General features: G+C 40.4%; 1 protein-coding gene across 1 annotated transcript; it reads left to right on the top strand.

Annotated features, from left to right (window-relative positions):
* The first annotated feature begins 6,900 nt into the window (after positions 1 to 6,900).
* On the top strand, positions 6,901 to 17,583 carry eif5 (eukaryotic translation initiation factor 5). Its single transcript, XM_066676940.1, has 12 exons — positions 6,901 to 7,014; positions 7,927 to 8,178; positions 9,281 to 9,560; positions 9,669 to 9,750; positions 9,832 to 10,004; positions 12,486 to 12,597; positions 13,217 to 13,335; positions 15,020 to 15,184; positions 15,509 to 15,670; positions 15,948 to 16,112; positions 16,343 to 16,483; positions 16,780 to 17,583. The coding sequence occupies exons 3-12, from the start codon at positions 9,489 to 9,491 to the stop codon at positions 16,876 to 16,878; spliced, it is 1,290 nt and encodes a 429-aa protein (XP_066533037.1). The 5' UTR covers positions 6,901 to 7,014; positions 7,927 to 8,178; positions 9,281 to 9,488; the 3' UTR covers positions 16,879 to 17,583.
* The last annotated feature ends 88 nt before the right edge of the window (positions 17,584 to 17,671 follow it).

The raw sequence follows: 17,671 nt of genomic DNA, 5'->3' as shown, positions 1-17,671 counted from the left end.
AGGCTAGGAGCTGCTTATTGTGTATGACTCACTGGCCAGCTTCTTTATTTCAGAAGAATGGCTCTGGAGTGTGAGGGCCTACTTGCTTTTGACTGGCTTCATTGTTAGTCGAATCACATATACTAAACACTTACCCTTCCTTGACTGTGTTGCAATGTACTCTATGTCCTGAAAAATAAACAACCAATTCCATTTAAAGAGTCTTGATGTTTGCTCTGAATAAATGAAGTAACCTACATGGGGAAAAATGTTGTGTATTTATTTACATTTACATTGGGCATCCCAGACTCTCCAATAGATGAACATGCAACAGCTGTTCTGTAATAGCTGTTTTCAAAAGTGTTATCAATTTCCAAAATAAAATCAATGGCTGGGATGAAGAGGTCATATATAATTTTGTTTCAATACAAAAATATATATGATTTATTTATAACTGTTTATTCATATAAGGATCTTTATTGCCATTACAAAGGAAACACACTTGAACAAATGGAAATGCAGCTGTGTAATTTATGTTTCCTCTGAGGCACATGATTGCACAGGAAAGGCCACTGAAATCATGAATAATAAACAGGATCTTAGAGTTTGCTTAGCCCATGCACAAGTACTGAGAGCTCATGTCTTGAATACATCATGACTACATATAGACACTAAAATAATAAAATTAAATAAATATAATGTTAACGTTAAGAAAGTTTGGTGAAGTTGTATTTTTTTCTGGAGAGGTATCATTATTTGGAAATTTCAACAGAAAATGTTGATTGCCTAAGAGACGTTCACCCTCGGGCTCTTTGTTTGCCTTTAGTGGCACTGAAAGACATAAAAAAAAAAGGGGGGGGGGGGCTGTTAGCTTACCAGTGAGAAGTCTGCGTATTATCGTTTTCCTAAAGTAACAGCCTTACCAAGATCTTTGAAGGTTATTCCAGCTAGGTTGGAAGTGGTTCATTAACATTAAACACATTTCTCATGCTATGCTGCCCCCTGTAGGACGCCAGGTTAGACCACATACAGCATTCTTTCCAGGTCCCTGGAGCTGTGTGATTGCGTCACTACCTGCTGCGTCACCGTGCCGCCCTACTTTAACATCAATAACGATAATTATATTTATGACTTTATGAATTATATTTATTATATTTAAGACTTTATGTAAAGTCTTCTCAGAATACAGGCTTCAACTGTAGCAAAAGGACAATAAACCCTCAAATGATGCACTTAATTAAAAAAAAAAGAATTTGCACAGGGTGGCACTGTGGCTCAACAGGTAGCTTTTCTGTCACACAGCTCCAGTGTCCTGTGTTTGTGGATTCAAAGCATGTTTTGGATCACTGTCTGTGAAGAGTGGGTACTGTGTTTTTCTCCCACAGTCCAAAAACACATGCTCGTAGGTGGACTGGCTGTACAATATGTCCATAGATGTGAGTGGCTGCGTGAGTTCGTGATACCTAGTCCATGATGTGTTTTTGCCTTGCTCACAGTGATTCTGGGTAGATTCCAGACAAACCATAACTTTGAGCACAATGTAGTTTTTACAGAAAATATTGCATTCTTTTCCATTGCAGTTCACTGACTTGGAGTCAAAATGATTAAAGTCATTCAAAGTAGACAGTTGTTAGATAAACCTCAGAGATACTCGGTTTAAGAAATGCAACAATACTTAATAATATAACATTTGCATATTATTTTGTCTTTCAACAGTGTACAGGATATATAAAGATGCTTAAAATAAATATAATTGCTTAAAATAACAATATTATTATTATTAATGTTATTATTATTATTATTATTATTATAGAGCATGTCAGATAAAATGTAATTATTAATTTCACAATGACTATAACCTTTAAGACATCCATCCATCCATTATCTGTAACCGCTTATCCAATTTAGGGTCGCGGGGGGGTCCAGAGCCTACCTGGAATCATCGGGCGCAAGGTGGGAATACACCCTGGAGGGGACGCCAGTCCTTCACAGGGCAACACAGACACACACACATTCACTCACACGGACACTTTCGAGTCGCCAATCCACCTGCAACGTGTGTTTTTGGACTGTGGGAGGAAAGCAGAGCACCCAGAGGAAACCCACGCGGACACGGGGAGAACACACCAACTCCTCACAGACAGTCACCCGGAGCGGGAATCGAACCCACAAACTCCAGGCCCCTAGAGCTGTGTGACTGCAACACTACCTGCTGCGCCACTCTCTCCACCATGCCACCCTACCTTTAAGACATAAAAGACCAAAAAGAAATAAGATATTAAAACAGCACATTTGGCAGAGCTTTAACTGCATCCCGGGAGAGGCTGGTGACATTGAGTCCAAATGGGCCATGTTCCGGACCTCCATGGTTGAGGTGGCTAACTGGAGCTGACAGTCCCCGCACTCGATGGTGGACACCCTGGGAGAGGGAAGCTGAAGAAAGAGTCCTATCAAGCCTAACTGGCTCAAGAGACGCTGGAGGCAGCTGACAGGTACCGAAGGGCCAAGCATAATGGGGCATTGGCTATCGCTGAGGCAAAAGCTTGGGTGTGGGAGGAGTTCATGAGGACATGGAAAACGACTTTTGGCGGTAGGGCCTCAAGTTCCTTAAGTTCCTCAAGGCTTTGAATGTTGTAGGGCTGTCCTGGCTGACACGTCTTTGAAACATCAGGGGCAGTGCCTCTAGACTGGCAGACTGGGGTGGTGGTTCCCCTTTTTAAGAAGGGAAAACGGAGGGTGTGTTCCAACTCTAGGGCAGCGGTCCCCAACCACCGGGTCGCGACCCGATACCGGGCCATGGGCCATTAGGTACCGCGCTGCACAGAATTATTTTTTATTAGAAAGAAATTTTATTTTCGTTCTAAAATAAATATTTTTGTTTACAGAGATGTTGTTGATTATTAATTTAAGAACCAAGGTTGTTTATTGTCTGTTGATGTTTGCATTTGACATAAGACCACTGCGGATGATTTATTATTAGATTACGTCATTAACGATTATCGAGCAATGTAGGCCTGAACATATGAAGGCCGGTCCGTGAAATTATTGTCTTAGATGAAACCGGTCCATGGGGCAAAAAGGTTGGGGACCGCTGCTCTAGGGGGATCACACTCCTCAGCCTCCCTGGTAAAGTCTATGCGGGGGTACTGGGGAAGCGAATCCGACTGATAGCTGAACCTCAGATCCAGGAGGAACAATGCGGATGTGTTCGGATTCATGGAACACAGAACCAGGTCTTTACCCTCGCTAGGATCCTGGAGGGTGCGTGGGAGTTTGCTCAAACAGTCTACATGGGTTTTGTGGATCTGGAGAAGGCATTCAACCATGTCCCTCTGGATATTCTGTGGGGGGTGCTCTGGGAGTATGGGCTACTGGGCTCTTTGCTATGAGCTATCCTGTAAGTCTGTTTGCAGTCTTGGCTGGACTCCGTCAGGGTTGCCAGTTGTCACCTGATCTGTTCATAACTTTTATGGACAGAATTTCTCTGTGTAGCCAAGTGGCGGAAGGTGTCCAGTTTGGTGGCCTCAGGATCCCATGTCTGCTTTTTTGCAGATGATTTGGTCTTGTTACATTCAGCACCTGCAAATCTGAGTCCATGGTACTCAGTTGGAAAAGGGTGCAGTGCTCTCTCCAGGTTGGAAATGAGATCCTGCCTCAGGTGGAGGAGTTCATGTATCTTGGCATCTTGTTCACGAGTGAAGGAAAGATTGGGGGGTTGACAGGTGGATCGGTGAGGTATCTTCAGTAATGCGGACTCTGTGTACTGGTCCGTTGTGGTGAAGAGAGAGCCGAGCCAAGAAGCAAAGCTCTCGATTTACCATTCAATCTACGTCCCAATCCTCACGTTTGGTCATGAGTTTTGGGTAATGACTGAAAGAATGAGATCGCGGGTACAAGCGGCTGAGATGAGTTTTCTCTGCAGGGTGTCTGGACTCTCCCTTAGATACAGTGTTAGGAGCCACTGCTCCTCTACATCAAGAGGAGCCCATTTGAGGTGGTTCTGGCATCTGATCCAGATGCCTCCTGGATACCTTCCTGGTGAGGTGTTTCAGGCATGTCCAATGGGGAGGAGGCCCAGGGGAAGACCCAAAATGTGCTTGAGATGTCTCGACTGGCCTGGGAACACCTCAGTATCCCTTACTACTTAAGGACAAGTTAAATTTGAGCCACGAACAAACAACCGTTCTTTTCCTCCTTTTTTTTTTACAAACATACCATTCCTCCTTAAAAGACATGGAGTTTCTGAATGTAAACAAACCAGAAAGAGCAGCAATTCCCTAGATTTGTAAATATTGCCTTACCTTGTAGATTTGTAAATGACATGTAGCTATGTGCTTCATTATGTAATAGGTTTTTACGTCAAGCAGAAAATAAATGTGTTTTTTACGGCATGTGGTGAAAAATGCTGTGAAAATATTTGGCCTAAACGTGCTGTTTTCCTCTGTGCCACCAACTGTCCCATCAACAGTAAGCCTTTTCACCCTTTGTAATTCCACAGATAATCCTGAGGGTCCATCCTGCCTGTTTGTTCCCAGCATTCCTCCCTCTCTGGCCTGTGTGGCTCTGGCAGGATGCCTTTGTTCCGCAGCAGGATGAAAACACATCCAGAGCTTTCACTCTGTGTGCCATCCCCTGGCCTGTGTAGCTGGGTATTTGTGCCATTACAAAAATGGAATGTGCTCTGAAAGGGGAGCTGATCTGAAATATGCCTCTATTCAGAAGCTTCCCACCCACACACCCAAAAAGTTGACTGATTATTTTATGAATATTAAAGGCTATAACATGCAAGTTGCACTGCATGGAAAATAAGTTCTAAAATTCACTCGCATCTACACATGGTCCAGAATGTACTGTTTTTAATGCTATTAACAAATGTATTTACATATATACACAGTTTAGTATGTATACCCAATTATACTGAAGTGATATGCAGTGTTTGAGAGCAAACTGCGCTTTGGATGTAGTGCAATAAAAGTCAGCAAAACATTCTGGTGATTCCAAGACTACACTGTAATTCATTCATTCATTAACCGTAACCGCTTATCCAGTTCAGGGTCGCGGTGGGTCCAGAGCCTACCTGGAATCATTAGGCGCAAGGCAGGAATACACCCTGGAGGGGGCGCCAGTCCTTCACAGGGCAACACAGACACACACACACACTTTTTGAGTTGCCAATCCACCTACCAACGTGTGTTTTTGGACTGTGGGAGGAAACCGGAGCACCCAGAGGAAACCCACGCGGACACGGGGAGAACACACCAACTCCTCACAGACAGTCACCCGGAGCAGGAATCGAACCCACAACCTCCAGGCACCTGGAGCTGTGTGACAGCGACACTACCTGCTGCGCCACCGTGCCACCCACACTGTAATTTATAATTATATAATTAATGTAATCATAACATGTAATAAATGTCTTAGAATATTATTTTAACCCACAATCCCATCACTTTCCTTGAAATATAGACATAAATATATCTTACTTCTCAGATTCCTGATGAATGTAACAAATCTCTGTCAACCATTATAGATGTACTTCTTATTTTTCGGAATATAGATGTAAGGTGTTTGGATTTCTTGAATATCTTGTTCAAGATCATGTATTCTTCGTTCATTTTAATTATATTGTGACATTAACTGACAGCAAATTGGAAAGTTAAACCCTGAGACACTTAGTGTAGTATAGAAGCTAATTATGAAAAAAAAAACATTATATCATGCTGGTATTGATGATAGTTAACTATATTTAGTGTGTATTTATTATTATTAATTCAAGCCACTGTCTGCAAAGAAAACTCATCATATTAGATTTCAGTTGCAGAGCAACTGCCCTAGAGTACCCTAGAGTAGAACAGAGTTCAAGTCCTTGCTTGGGCAGGCACAGGGCCATGAGAAAAATGTCCACAGTAGAATTTCTTCATCTTCAGGATATCAATAGTCTGTTATATTGTGTCGTTAGTGAGACTTTCAGATTTTTGAGACACTTTGAAAATAAAGAGATAATATCCACGGAAGGAAGCTAAACGTGTAGTTTTCCACGGTGTAGAAGTTGTGTTCGTATTTCATGATCTAGCGGCGACAGAATGCAACTAGTGCAGCATTTAAGGTGAAAGAGAAAATCCTAATGAATCGATTGCTTATTCTTTGTGTCCCGGATGTGTATCTGAATTTTTTCACTCGTATTTTAGCATCTGAATTTCATCTGTTGAATTTGAGCAACTTCTAAATATATTCTTTGAAATTCTTTAAGCTTGAATTTTTTAAAATCAGAATTTATTAACCTTGAATAATAACAGTGAAAACGTGTTCTTGAAAATTCACAAGGGCAATTGTATTCAGATGCATAATTGTGAAGCAAAATATTCAGAGGTGTAAATCTGAAAACTTAAATTCAAAAGCAACAAAATTCAGATTCATAATTTCAGAGCAAAAAATTCAGCGCTACAAATTCAAAGGTGGTAATATTTCAAAGCCTGATGAGACAGATTTGCTTCCATAATTGGCGACTCAAAAGTGTCCATAGGTGTGAGTGTTGCCCTGTGAAGGACTTGCGCCCCCTCCAGGGTGTAGTCCTGCCTTGCGCCCAATGATTCCGGGTAGGCTCTGGACCCACCATGACCCCGGACTGGATAAGCAGTTACAGATAATGAATGAATAATTCAACGGCAAATGGCTTTGTATAACAGCATTTGGTAAATGCCGAAAACTTCAGTAGTGTTCCTGGTATGATTCTAATCATTTTTGAATGGCTTGTACGTTTTTTATATTCAGTGTTGTGAAATGTTATCAATGGCCTTAAATTCTGAACCATACTAATTTAGTTAGTGACAGTGAATTTAACCAATAGAGTTGAGTGAGAATAGGGGGCGTATTCGTGGTCGTTTGTGAGTGAGTGATGCTGAGTGGGCGGAGAGAAAGAGAGAGAGAGATGAGTGTATTTAGTTCACTCAGAGACTGAGTCACTCTAGCTGCTGCCATAGGAACCGCTCACTGTGGCGCTGGACTCAGGAGCACACGGCGTGTACGTGTTAGAGTGTATGTATAGATGTTTATTTATTTCTGCAAGCACAGTTAAAACCATAACCACGGAACATATACATTTATTAACAGTGTTTCTTATTGTTAAGAACTTACAGCTCGCTAGATCGAGCTAGTTTAGCTTTAGCTAAAAGCTAGGAAGTCCTGCCATATGTTAGCTAACCACTTAGCTAAACTTGGCTTTAATGTTATCCTGTTGTGGACTTTGAAGGATGTGACACACGCTATTGTAGTGTTTCTCTTTTCGCATCAAAGATCGTGAGCTTAATTAGACTTTCACGAGCTTGGTTCCATTTTCTAGTATAACGTTAATTTCCTTCAGGATCAGCAGAGCACACTATCTTGATGTAACCTTTATATTAAGGCTCGGTCTCAAATGGCGTCATACAGACTTTTTAACGTGCACTTTTTTTTTGAAACCGCACTTAATCTAGGCTAAGTGTTGAGAAGTGTTATGTTCAATCACTTACAGTTGAACATGGATTGAATTTATATACTCAATTACTTATTAGATTAAAGCGATGATTCTGCGTAAATATCGTTATTTCATGACACTTTTATAGTTATATTGTTTTCATGATGGGCATTTTGAACATATGAACTTGACCAGCTAAGGTTTCATTAATGAGCTTGAGTCCAGCTTAAGTGATGTTTAAATACGTTTAAGAAAAAATACAGTAATTGGTTATAATTATTTTAAAAGTTAAAACAAACAGTGTGGATTTCAACATGTAATTGAACGCATCGGGTATATTGTCTATGTATCGTGATAGTGCCGAAATATCTTATCCATCCCTAGTTCCCTATGTAGGGAGTAGAGCGAGTCGGGGCCCTATTTGAGATCGAGCCTGAGCGTCTCTGTCGGACTTGGCTGCTGTCGCTAATCGATGGTGATTTGGTTGGTTGCAGATTCCCGTTTTCGAGGGTAGCTCGAGTTGTCTCTCCAGGGCTTTACTTTCCTTCTGCGGACCCAGGCTGAAGTGTCCTCAGAGCTGTGCTCCTCCTGTGCTGCTGTAAACTCCCTCAGTCTCTCACGGCCAGAGAAACGCACTAACTGTAACTCAACCCTTCAGCGCATCTCAGGGCGAGCAGCGGTGGGTTTATGTCTTTGTTTTACCCAAACGGCGAGTACCTGGACGTCAGGAGCTGCGGATGGGAAAGGTACAGGGTTTTTGTCTTTACCACATGACTCTTCTGCTGTGTACGTGCTTCCTCGTGTTTCACCCTCAATAAGCTGAAGTGTGGTTAAAATGGCGGCCCCCTCCTCCTGACTCTGAGCTGCTGTGTTTGCTCGGAGTGTGACGCATTCTGCAGCAGCTTTACTTCACTCACGCTCACATAGACATTACAACAATTAATATTTATTATCAAAGGAAAACGCAGTTTCCCATAGCAGTAAGTCTTATTTTATGTCCTTCGAGGACACACATTTGTAGAAATACTGTTCAGTAGGGGAGGCAAAATTCATTTAATTTTTTACTCAGGATATACCCTGTGTGTTCTGCCCTCTCCAGATCAGTGGACATTGACCACACTTTGTTTGTCTGCTGATGAAACTTAATTTTTCCCTGTGAGAACTTTTATATTGTCATGTACTCTCCTTTTAGTCCTGTTGAAATTATATACTTTTTAAAAATGTTATAATGATATCACTAATAATGGGCCCCTGGAATATGTTCATTCAGTCAATAGAAATTTTTTGTTCTCAAAATGAAGTTACCTAAAGTAACACTAAAGCAGCCCCTCATTTCCTAAATTGAATGGCCAATTCCCTGTGTCCTTTAAAAAATAACTTATCTCTTTTTTTATTATTTATTTAACAGTTAAATAAATTGAGTGCAGTGCTTTCTTTTTTTTTTATTCTTTTTCTGGTCATTTTCATTATTTCCCTTTTTTTTTTCTTCCAGAAAGTGAGAGGCCTCATAATGTGAGACTTTGTGGTCTGTGCATATGTGCTTTTGTAATTTTAATGTGTATTAAAAAGCCCTTAATTTCCTAAATTGCATATTTTACGCTGTGGCTTTCTGTTGGGTTCCATTCGAGTTGAATAGGAGCAAACGGCTGTTCCCAGCAGATAAGCATGGCTTTTCTGCCTTTGGGAGGGAACAAAATGTTCTCATTTTGATATCAATAACACGTTTATAGCAGTGTGATTAAATAAGTGTATGTTAATTTTATTACTGTAATTAATAACTAAATAATTGGGATACCTGAATTGCCTCCTTTTCTTTCTTTTCATATGTGTTCTTTCTTTATTTTACAGAGCTGTTGGACAGCTTTTGAAACCTGTGTGTGGGGAACATAGCCTACGAGCTTACAGTTTAGAGCCTGAGTGGCCATACCTTTTTCATGTCAGAGACACAGTCCTCTTGCAGTCGTTTATGTCATCCCCTCTTTTTGAGACAGAATATACCAAAAATTGCCAATTCAAGATCTTTTCATCTTGCTGATAAAACCTATAGCAAGGTAAAATGTCTGTCAACGTCAACCGCAGCGTTTCAGACCAGTTCTACCGCTATAAGATGCCCCGTCTGATTGCAAAGGTTGGTATGGCTTGGTGCTTTGTATTTGTAAACTTCAGAAAGGGAAATTTTGACTTGAATGGGTGAATTGAATTAGTAAAACTTATTTATTATTTTTTTTTATTTTAGGTGGAAGGCAAAGGAAATGGAATCAAGACTGTCATAGTCAACATGGTCGATGTTGCCAAGGCACTGAACAGGCCTCCAACTTGTAAGTACTAACAGAGCACATTTTTACAGAGCCTTAATAAAGTGATTAAATCCCCCTAATATGTTATAATGCTTTCTTTAGATCCCACTAAGTTTTTTGGTTGTGAGTTGGGAGCCCAGACTCAGTTTGATGCCAAGAATGACCGCTACATTGTCAATGGATCTCATGAGGCAAACAAACTGCAAGACATGCTGGATGGGTTCATTCGCAAATTTGTGCTGTGTCCTGAGTGTGACAATCCAGAAACTGATTTGGTAAATATGGACTTAATGACCCCCCTGCCTTTTGTGCATTAAATGGCTCATTTGAATTCACTTTTTAAATACATCATATAATAATATTTTTCCTGAGTGTAGAATTGACCACTAAATTCCATTCATCTTAAACTGCTGTTTGACCAGGGTAAAACAATGCTCTTAGTGACGAGGCTCTTTAAAAGCTTACACTTGTGACTCTGTTTGAATAGGTGAACTTGGTACCCTCTGTATTGGCCACAGGTTTGAAAGGGTTGCTGAATATGCAGCTTCCCGTAAGGTACTCACAAAGGTAGTTTTGCTCCATGTGCCAGAATCAAATGACTGTTCATAAGAGCTGAATTAACAACTAAATTGTCAGTGGGCAGAGTTACTCTTCCTGGAGACTTACTGGCTAAGCTGTAATTGAGATGATCAGGCTGACAATAGAGGATACAGGGACAAACTGGGAAGACATCACCTGAGCATATCTGCAGAAGCTGTGTTTTGTCTGATAGCAGTGCCAGGCCTGTTTGCACAAGCAGGGAATTATTGAGGAGGACAGCCCTCTTTGTACTGCAGTGTAGCACGCTGGGTCTTGCATTGTCTCAGCTAGCTGGTTTTCTGCTTAGGCATGCTGGAGCCGCAGTGGGGAATATGCTGTCTAAAATGGTGGCCTTCACAAAAATCCTTTCTGTAGTTTGGATGAAAATTGTGCCTATATACTGGGTGTACTATTGTGGTTTGCAAGAGGTTTATATGAGATTACTTGGCACTAAATTAAAGCTTTCCTTTTTCAATCTTAGACAGCTATGTAGTGAAAGGGAGTACAATATATACACTATATTTCCAAAAGTATTCACTCACACATCCATATTTAATTGTGTTCCGTTGTGTGTGTGTGTGTATATAAATTCCATGTATATGACAAATATATTTCAATGTATATATAACCAAGCTGTTAGGCATGCAGACTACTGCTACAAACGTTTGTGAAAGAATGGGTTGCTCTCAGGAGCTCAGTAAATTTCATAGTGGTACTGTGATAGGACTCCACCTGTGCAAGTCCAGTTGTTGCCATACCACTAAGAGTTGACTGTGGAATATTTATTGGCAAGGAAATTTGTCAAAGTGGAACAGATTGAGAAGTGGTAGGCCATGTAAAATGAGTGGTGTCAGTGGATGCTGAGGAGCAGAGGTCACCATTTTCTGCATAGTCAATTGCTACAGACATGTGGCCTTCAGATTAGCTCAAGAACAGTGTGTAGAGCTTCATGGAATGGATTTTCATGGCCGAACAGTTGCATTAAAGCCTTTGTCACAAAGTGCAATGGAAAGTGTTGGATGTAGTGGTGTAAAGCACACTGACACTATTCTAGAGCAGTATTCTCTAGAGAGACCTGTTTTCTGGGGTTTTCAAGATTCTCTGTATGTCAATCCTACCTGACTGTATTGTGCCAAGTGTAAGGTTTGGTGCAAGGAGGGATTTCAGGAGTTGGGCTCGGCCCCTTGTGGTGCTTGTCCACTGCATGGGTCCGGCGCTACACGGCTCGCCGCTCTTAAAACTTGATGCTTTTCCACTGACAGGCCTCCCCTGCAAAATTGAGCTAGTGACGTCATAAAACCCTGTCTCTAACAGGATTTGCTGGCTTTAGGAACCACAACGGCAGCTGTAAAGTTGGGCACTGTTTACTCATCATGTATTCGCATGTTGTTTTTGTTTTTTGGGCAAAACGTGGTTCCATGTCCCCGTTCTCACAGATCAGTTTTACTTTTTGCATGTTCTGCTTTCACTGGAAATTTTCATCAGCCCAAGGAGGTAAAATTATAAGCTACCGTTGTGAGTCCGATTAAAAATTAATGTGAAAGCTGCTGTAACTTAAGAGATTTAACAATCAATAATTTGTGCTGGATTTGAATGAGCACTGCATTTCATGATAGACATGTCTCTCTGGCCAATCAGCGCTCTGCTGGGTTTACACATCACCATTTAGTACCTCATAGAACACAAAGCGAGCTGGGACTGAAAACTTACTCGGTTCCAGGGACCATGTACCAGATTTGACCAGTGGAAAAGCAAGAGCAGTGTAGACTTGTGTATGCTCCTTGCAGTGGAAAAGTGCCATTAGTTCCAGTGACAGGAATTCTTAATACTTCTGCATACCAAGACATTTTGGACAATTTCATGCTCCCAACTTCTGTGTGACTAGTTTAGGGATGGCCCTGTCCTGTTCCAACATGACTGCACTAAATTACTTTTGGCAATATGGTGTACATAACTGTGATTTACATGCAAGTTGAGCTTAGTTGTGTGGCTCCTGTTCCACAGCCTTAACAGTTAGAGTACCTATTCACCTGTGTGCCAAAACTTGCCACAGTAAATTGAGCTCCTCAGCTGTAGCGTCATTCTCTAGACAAATTTTACAGCATGTGTCATTTGATTTGTGATCTAACTTTTTTGAGCTTCATTTCTGTAAATTCACAATGATCACTTCCTTGCAGCACATCAATCCCAAAAAGCAAACCATTGGCAACTCATGCAAGGCCTGTGGGTACCGAGGCATGCTGGACACCAGGCACAAACTGTGCACCTTCATTCTTAAAAATCCACCTGGTAAGATCAGTTTCATTTTGATATGATATCTCTCTGATACCACTGGCCCCTATTTTTAATTAATTATTATATATATTTTTAATAAACACTGTTCATGATTTTTACTTTAATTCTCCCACTATGGATTAATGAAACTGTTGCCTGTTGACTCAATGTTTCTTGTAGTATCCTGCAGTTGTGAAACACTGTAGTGGAGTTTAAAGCCAGGGGCACTTGTCTTATGGCCTTCGGCACCTTCTCTCTTTTGAATGATATGTACCTGGTGCAATTCTCTGAATTGGACTGCAAATTGTTTCTTCCTATTTTACAGCAATGGTTGTACCATATGCTTGCTTAATCCTGATGCTGTTTTTTAGAAGGTTGTAAATGAGACTACTCAAAATTATTATTAATATTATTATTGTGCTTATTACAGCTTAGTACAGGTGTGTGTGTTTTTCATTCAAAAAAAGCTTTTCCTTGTGTGGAAATAGCCTGCATGCTTTTTTTTATTATTATTATTATTTTCTCAATGTTATGAGCATTCACACATTCTTTAAGTTTGATCTCACTAACAAAATGAACATGCACATACAGTGCTGCTATATCTGTGCTTATATAGTTTCTTGTCCTGGAACAGAGAATGATAGTGGATCTGTCAAAAAGGAGAAAGAGAAAAAGAATCGCAAGAAAGACAAGGAGAATGGCTCAAATAGTGGGGAGACTGGGAACAATGACATAGATGCTCCTGAAGCTGTGGTGAGTATTGGTGTGCCTCACCTGCTCTTTCTAATGAAAGACTTCTAAAGACATTTGTCATGTACACAGTACTGTCCACTCTGCTCTTATATTTAGAGCTGAATCCATAGTGTTTGCATGTGATGCATATTCCTACTGTGTCTTTTCTTTGTCTGATTTTCAAGGTTTTATTTATAACTTACATTTTTCTTATTTAAAACATGTAACAAAAGTGTGGTTTTTGGGGGGGACTGGAAAGGATTAATAGCATTTAAATTAATTTTAATGGGGAAATTGAATTTGATATACAAGCAAATTGACTTACAAGCTCAGTCACAGAATGAATTAAGCTATTAAGGTATTACTGTTTAACACTTGCACTATTTAAAGTGAAGCGAAGTTCTGCTGATGCTGGAATGTCTTTGCTGCACTTCTAAAAATGGAAAGAAATTCTAATGAAAATTTAATTTCATTCAGTCACTGATGCTGATATGGTACAGCAGGTAATGACACATGACAATGTCAACTTCTAAATGTAACTGTTATAAGTTTACTATTAAATGTGTAGCTGCCTGAGAGCACCAATACAAACAAACTGCTGTGTAACAAACAGATCTGAAAGAAAAGGATGGGTCCCGCGGGCTGTAAATTACTGCATTTCTTGGGCTATACCAGAATAACTGATTTTAGGGGGAAACAGATAAAATGTGCAAGTATTAGCACAAGGTAAACTGCTGGATTTGAACAGTCGAGATGGAATTTCAGTTTAGAGGAGAAATTGAAGTTGAAAATGTGCTGCAGAGGCGTACACAATGACGGAAGGTGGAGCTACACATGCTGGAATTTTTTTTTTTTTTCCCAGAGATGTTATTGTCCATGTTTTTTACAGTCATTACTCTTTCCTTTTTTAGAATGATTTTCTTTTGAAAGACAGTACTTTGCCAACCACTTGACCTTGGTTAGTCCAATAACTTTATTGATCTGTAATTTTGAACTTAATCTATCCTGGAAAAGCTGAGGGTGCACTTTTAGTTGCCATGACATTGTAGCTTCAAAATCATGATTCGCCATAGTGAGAAAGCAGTTCCAGGGTTGGAATTTGCAAAGCATACAGTTGCCTCTTCAAGCAATAAGTCTTGTTTGCCCACAGCACTGGAAGCAGACAGTCTGAAGCAGCAGAATTCACTTACTGCAGAAAATGGTGGGTGGGCTGTGCAGTAAATTTGATCACCCACTCAACCCATTATTGTTCTTGTTTTCAATATCAAGCCAAAACAGGTAACCTCAGTACTGCGATACCATGGTTCTTGTTTAATATCACATGGTAAACATTAATAATAATAATTATGGGGCATCAGTGTATATATAATGTCAATTAAAATTCAAATTTCAGATCTTGGATCTGACAAAGTGTTATCTATCTAAAATAAAGGGCATATTTTGGCTTAACCTACCGAGGGACGAATGGTCCTAGGAGGGAAGTACAGTAGGCCACATCTATACCCACAGCAGGTTAGCTTGAAGGACCCTTCACACGTATTTATCAACAACCAGTGCCACCTGTGAATGAACAATTTTACGACGGATACTGAGCTCTGATCTACTAGAAGGCATGACACTTTATTGTTCTGTTGATCAGTTGGACGTCTGCACTTGAAACAATCTAGTGAACTATCCCTGGTCCATGGTTTTGTGCTGTGTGCAGGATGGGAATGATGATGATGATGAAGACTGGGCAGAAGAGACCACAGAGGAGGCCCAGCGACGCCGAATGGAGGAGATCAGTGAGCATGCTAAGGGTCTTACACTGAGTGAAGACCTGGAGAAGACTCTGGAGGAAAGGGTCAACATTTTCTACAACTTTGTAAAGGTGCAAGTTTGGTGTTTTTGGCTACATCTGTTTATATCTAAATATTAATATATCTAAATATTCTATAATATATTTGCACTTTACTATTTGCACATTGATATTAGTCTACTGCCCCCCCTCCATTCTGTTTTATTGTGTTGTATTATAGACCTACATGTCTGTCTGTAAATCTGTGTATAAGGTGCAGGAGAAACTGCATTTCGATTCTCCTATGTGTCCTACATATATAATGGAATTGCCAATAAACATCCTTGGATCCTTAATGTCTTTTCCATTATAGAATGCATACTCCATGTATTCATTTTTTCCCCCCTCCCTAAACAGCAAAAGAAGGAAGAGGGAGGAATCGATTCCTCTGATAAGGAAATCCTGGCCGAAGCGGAGCGGCTCGAAGTGAGGGCCATGGGCCCACTGATCCTGAGTGAGCTGCTCTTTGACGAGAACATCCGTGAGCAGATCAAGAAGTATAAACGTCATTTCCTCAGAGTAAGGGCAGCCTCAGTTTACCTTCTCAAGTCCTTAGCAGTTGTCTTCATCAAAGGCAACAAGGGTGCAGCTTCATTCCTTTATTGAGATTTATTTTTTAAAAATAGAACTTCCTTGTTCTTATTATAGCTTTATCAGTGAGCATGACAGAGTGATTCGGTTTATAAATATTAGGTATTTTAGGACACCTGAACTGTGGAGTAAGTTTGTCAGGCATAGTGAGATTTATACAGCGATGTGTGATGTCTCCAAATAAAGCTGTTGCCTTTGTTGTCAGTTCTGCCACAATGATAAAAAGGCTCAGAAGTACCTCTTGGGTGGTTTTGAATGCTTGGTAAAACTCCATCAGAGCCAACTGCTGCCTCGTGTCCCCATCATTCTCAAAGACCTATATGATGCAGATATGCTGGAGGAAGATGTCATACTTGCATGGGCTGAGAAGGTGAGTGAAAACCCTAATATTGTTACTGTCCAAGAAACATGAATTGTAGCTTGACCGAAAAGAGCAAAGAATTTTAGCCTCATGTAAGATTGGGGTCTCCTGTGTGGTGTAGTGGTCAGTGTTTTGGCTCTTAACATTAGCAGAATGATGTAGGTTTGCTGTATACACTATCCAGCAAATTGAGATTCTCTAATGCTAATCTCAACAAGGATGTGTGATGCCTGTTCCAGGTTTCCAAGAAGTACGTTTCAAAAGAACTCGCCAAAGAGATCCATGCTAAGGCTGAGCCTTTTGTGAAATGGTTGAAGGAGGCAGAGGAGGAGAGTGAGGGCAGTGAGGAGGAGGAGGAGGAAGAGGAGGACAATGTGGAGGTAATGACTTGTTTTTAAAAATATCAAGGGGCACATGTCCCAGACCTAATTCACTTTGTCTGAACTGAAACGTTGTACCCAGTATTTCACAACTAGACCTAACCTATGTCCAGGAAAATAGTATAAAACGTTCTGCTAAATGGTGTAGCGGAAGTGCTCATCTTAACAAAGCAAATTCTACCCAATTATTCAATTAATTTTCATCTGATGCTGAGAATATGCAGACATTTGCAAAAATAAACAAAGACTTTTGTTAATTCTGAAATGTTTTTCCTGACATTTGTGTGTCTCTCAAGGTGGTGTATTCATCCTCTGCACGTGAGCTGAAAATGGAAAAAACAAAGCCAGAGAATTCTGAAAAAGAGGAGGAGGATATCGATATTGATGCCATTTAAAAAAAGAAAAAAAAAAGTTAAATAAAATTTGCCTCTTGACATTTTGCAAAGCTGCAGGTGGTCAGACGCATGCCTTCAGAACATTTCTGCTCATCTCAGCCGTAGGCCTGAATTAGTACTTTGCTAGAAAGCCTTATTTCAGTCACTGCACCAGCCCTCTTGATGAACTGTCGCCATTCTATTTGTATGCATGAAATCAGGGGTTCTTAACCAAGGGGTTGCAACGTGTTTCTGGGGGGAGTTGAGTGGTACTACAAATACCAGTCAAACAAGTGGAACATAATTGTGAATAGTACATGCTAACTGTCTTTGGATGGTTTTACTTACAAATCATGCAACGCAGGCCAATGCTTATGAATTTTAAATGGCTGATTAATGGCTCTCGTTAATGAGGGAAGGATTTGATTGATAGCTAAACTTGAAATACTTTTTAGTTCAAGGCTAAATATTTGTGCTTTGGATGACTTGTTGGCTAATGAATGCAGCCATCCCAGCTGAGAAGATCTACTGTTTGATCAAATGTTATTTTGATAATGAGGAGTACTGGTGTCTGTAGAATGAGGTAAACGGGGAATTATTTTTAACCTCAAATGGTTGCACTGTGAAAAGTTAAGAACCCCTGTTTTTAGATTATAAGGCACAAATTATTTTTCCCCTCCCTTTCTTGTATTTTTCTTTGCGATTATTAAACAATGTTTGAAAGTGAAACCCTTCCCCTGCGTCTTGTGGAATGTTTTACTTCTGTACCTGACTTTAACTGAAGGCCTCAACACCTGAACAGATGAGTGTGGTG

This window comes from Hoplias malabaricus, chromosome 7 (assembly GCF_029633855.1).
Source record: "Hoplias malabaricus isolate fHopMal1 chromosome 7, fHopMal1.hap1, whole genome shotgun sequence".
Taxonomy (NCBI): domain Eukaryota; kingdom Metazoa; phylum Chordata; class Actinopteri; order Characiformes; family Erythrinidae; genus Hoplias; species Hoplias malabaricus.
This window is presented reverse-complemented; position numbering and strand designations above follow the sequence as displayed.

Coding starts and splice junctions, on each gene's coding strand:
- eif5 (XM_066676940.1), top strand. CDS start 9,489: ATGTCTGTCAACGTCAACCGCAGCGTTTCAGACCAGTTCTACCGCTAT. Junction 10,005..12,485: donor ACAATCCAGAAACTGATTTG/GTAAATATGGAC, acceptor ACTTCCTTGCAG/CACATCAATCCCAAAAAGCA. Junction 12,598..13,216: donor CATTCTTAAAAATCCACCTG/GTAAGATCAGTT, acceptor GTCCTGGAACAG/AGAATGATAGTGGATCTGTC.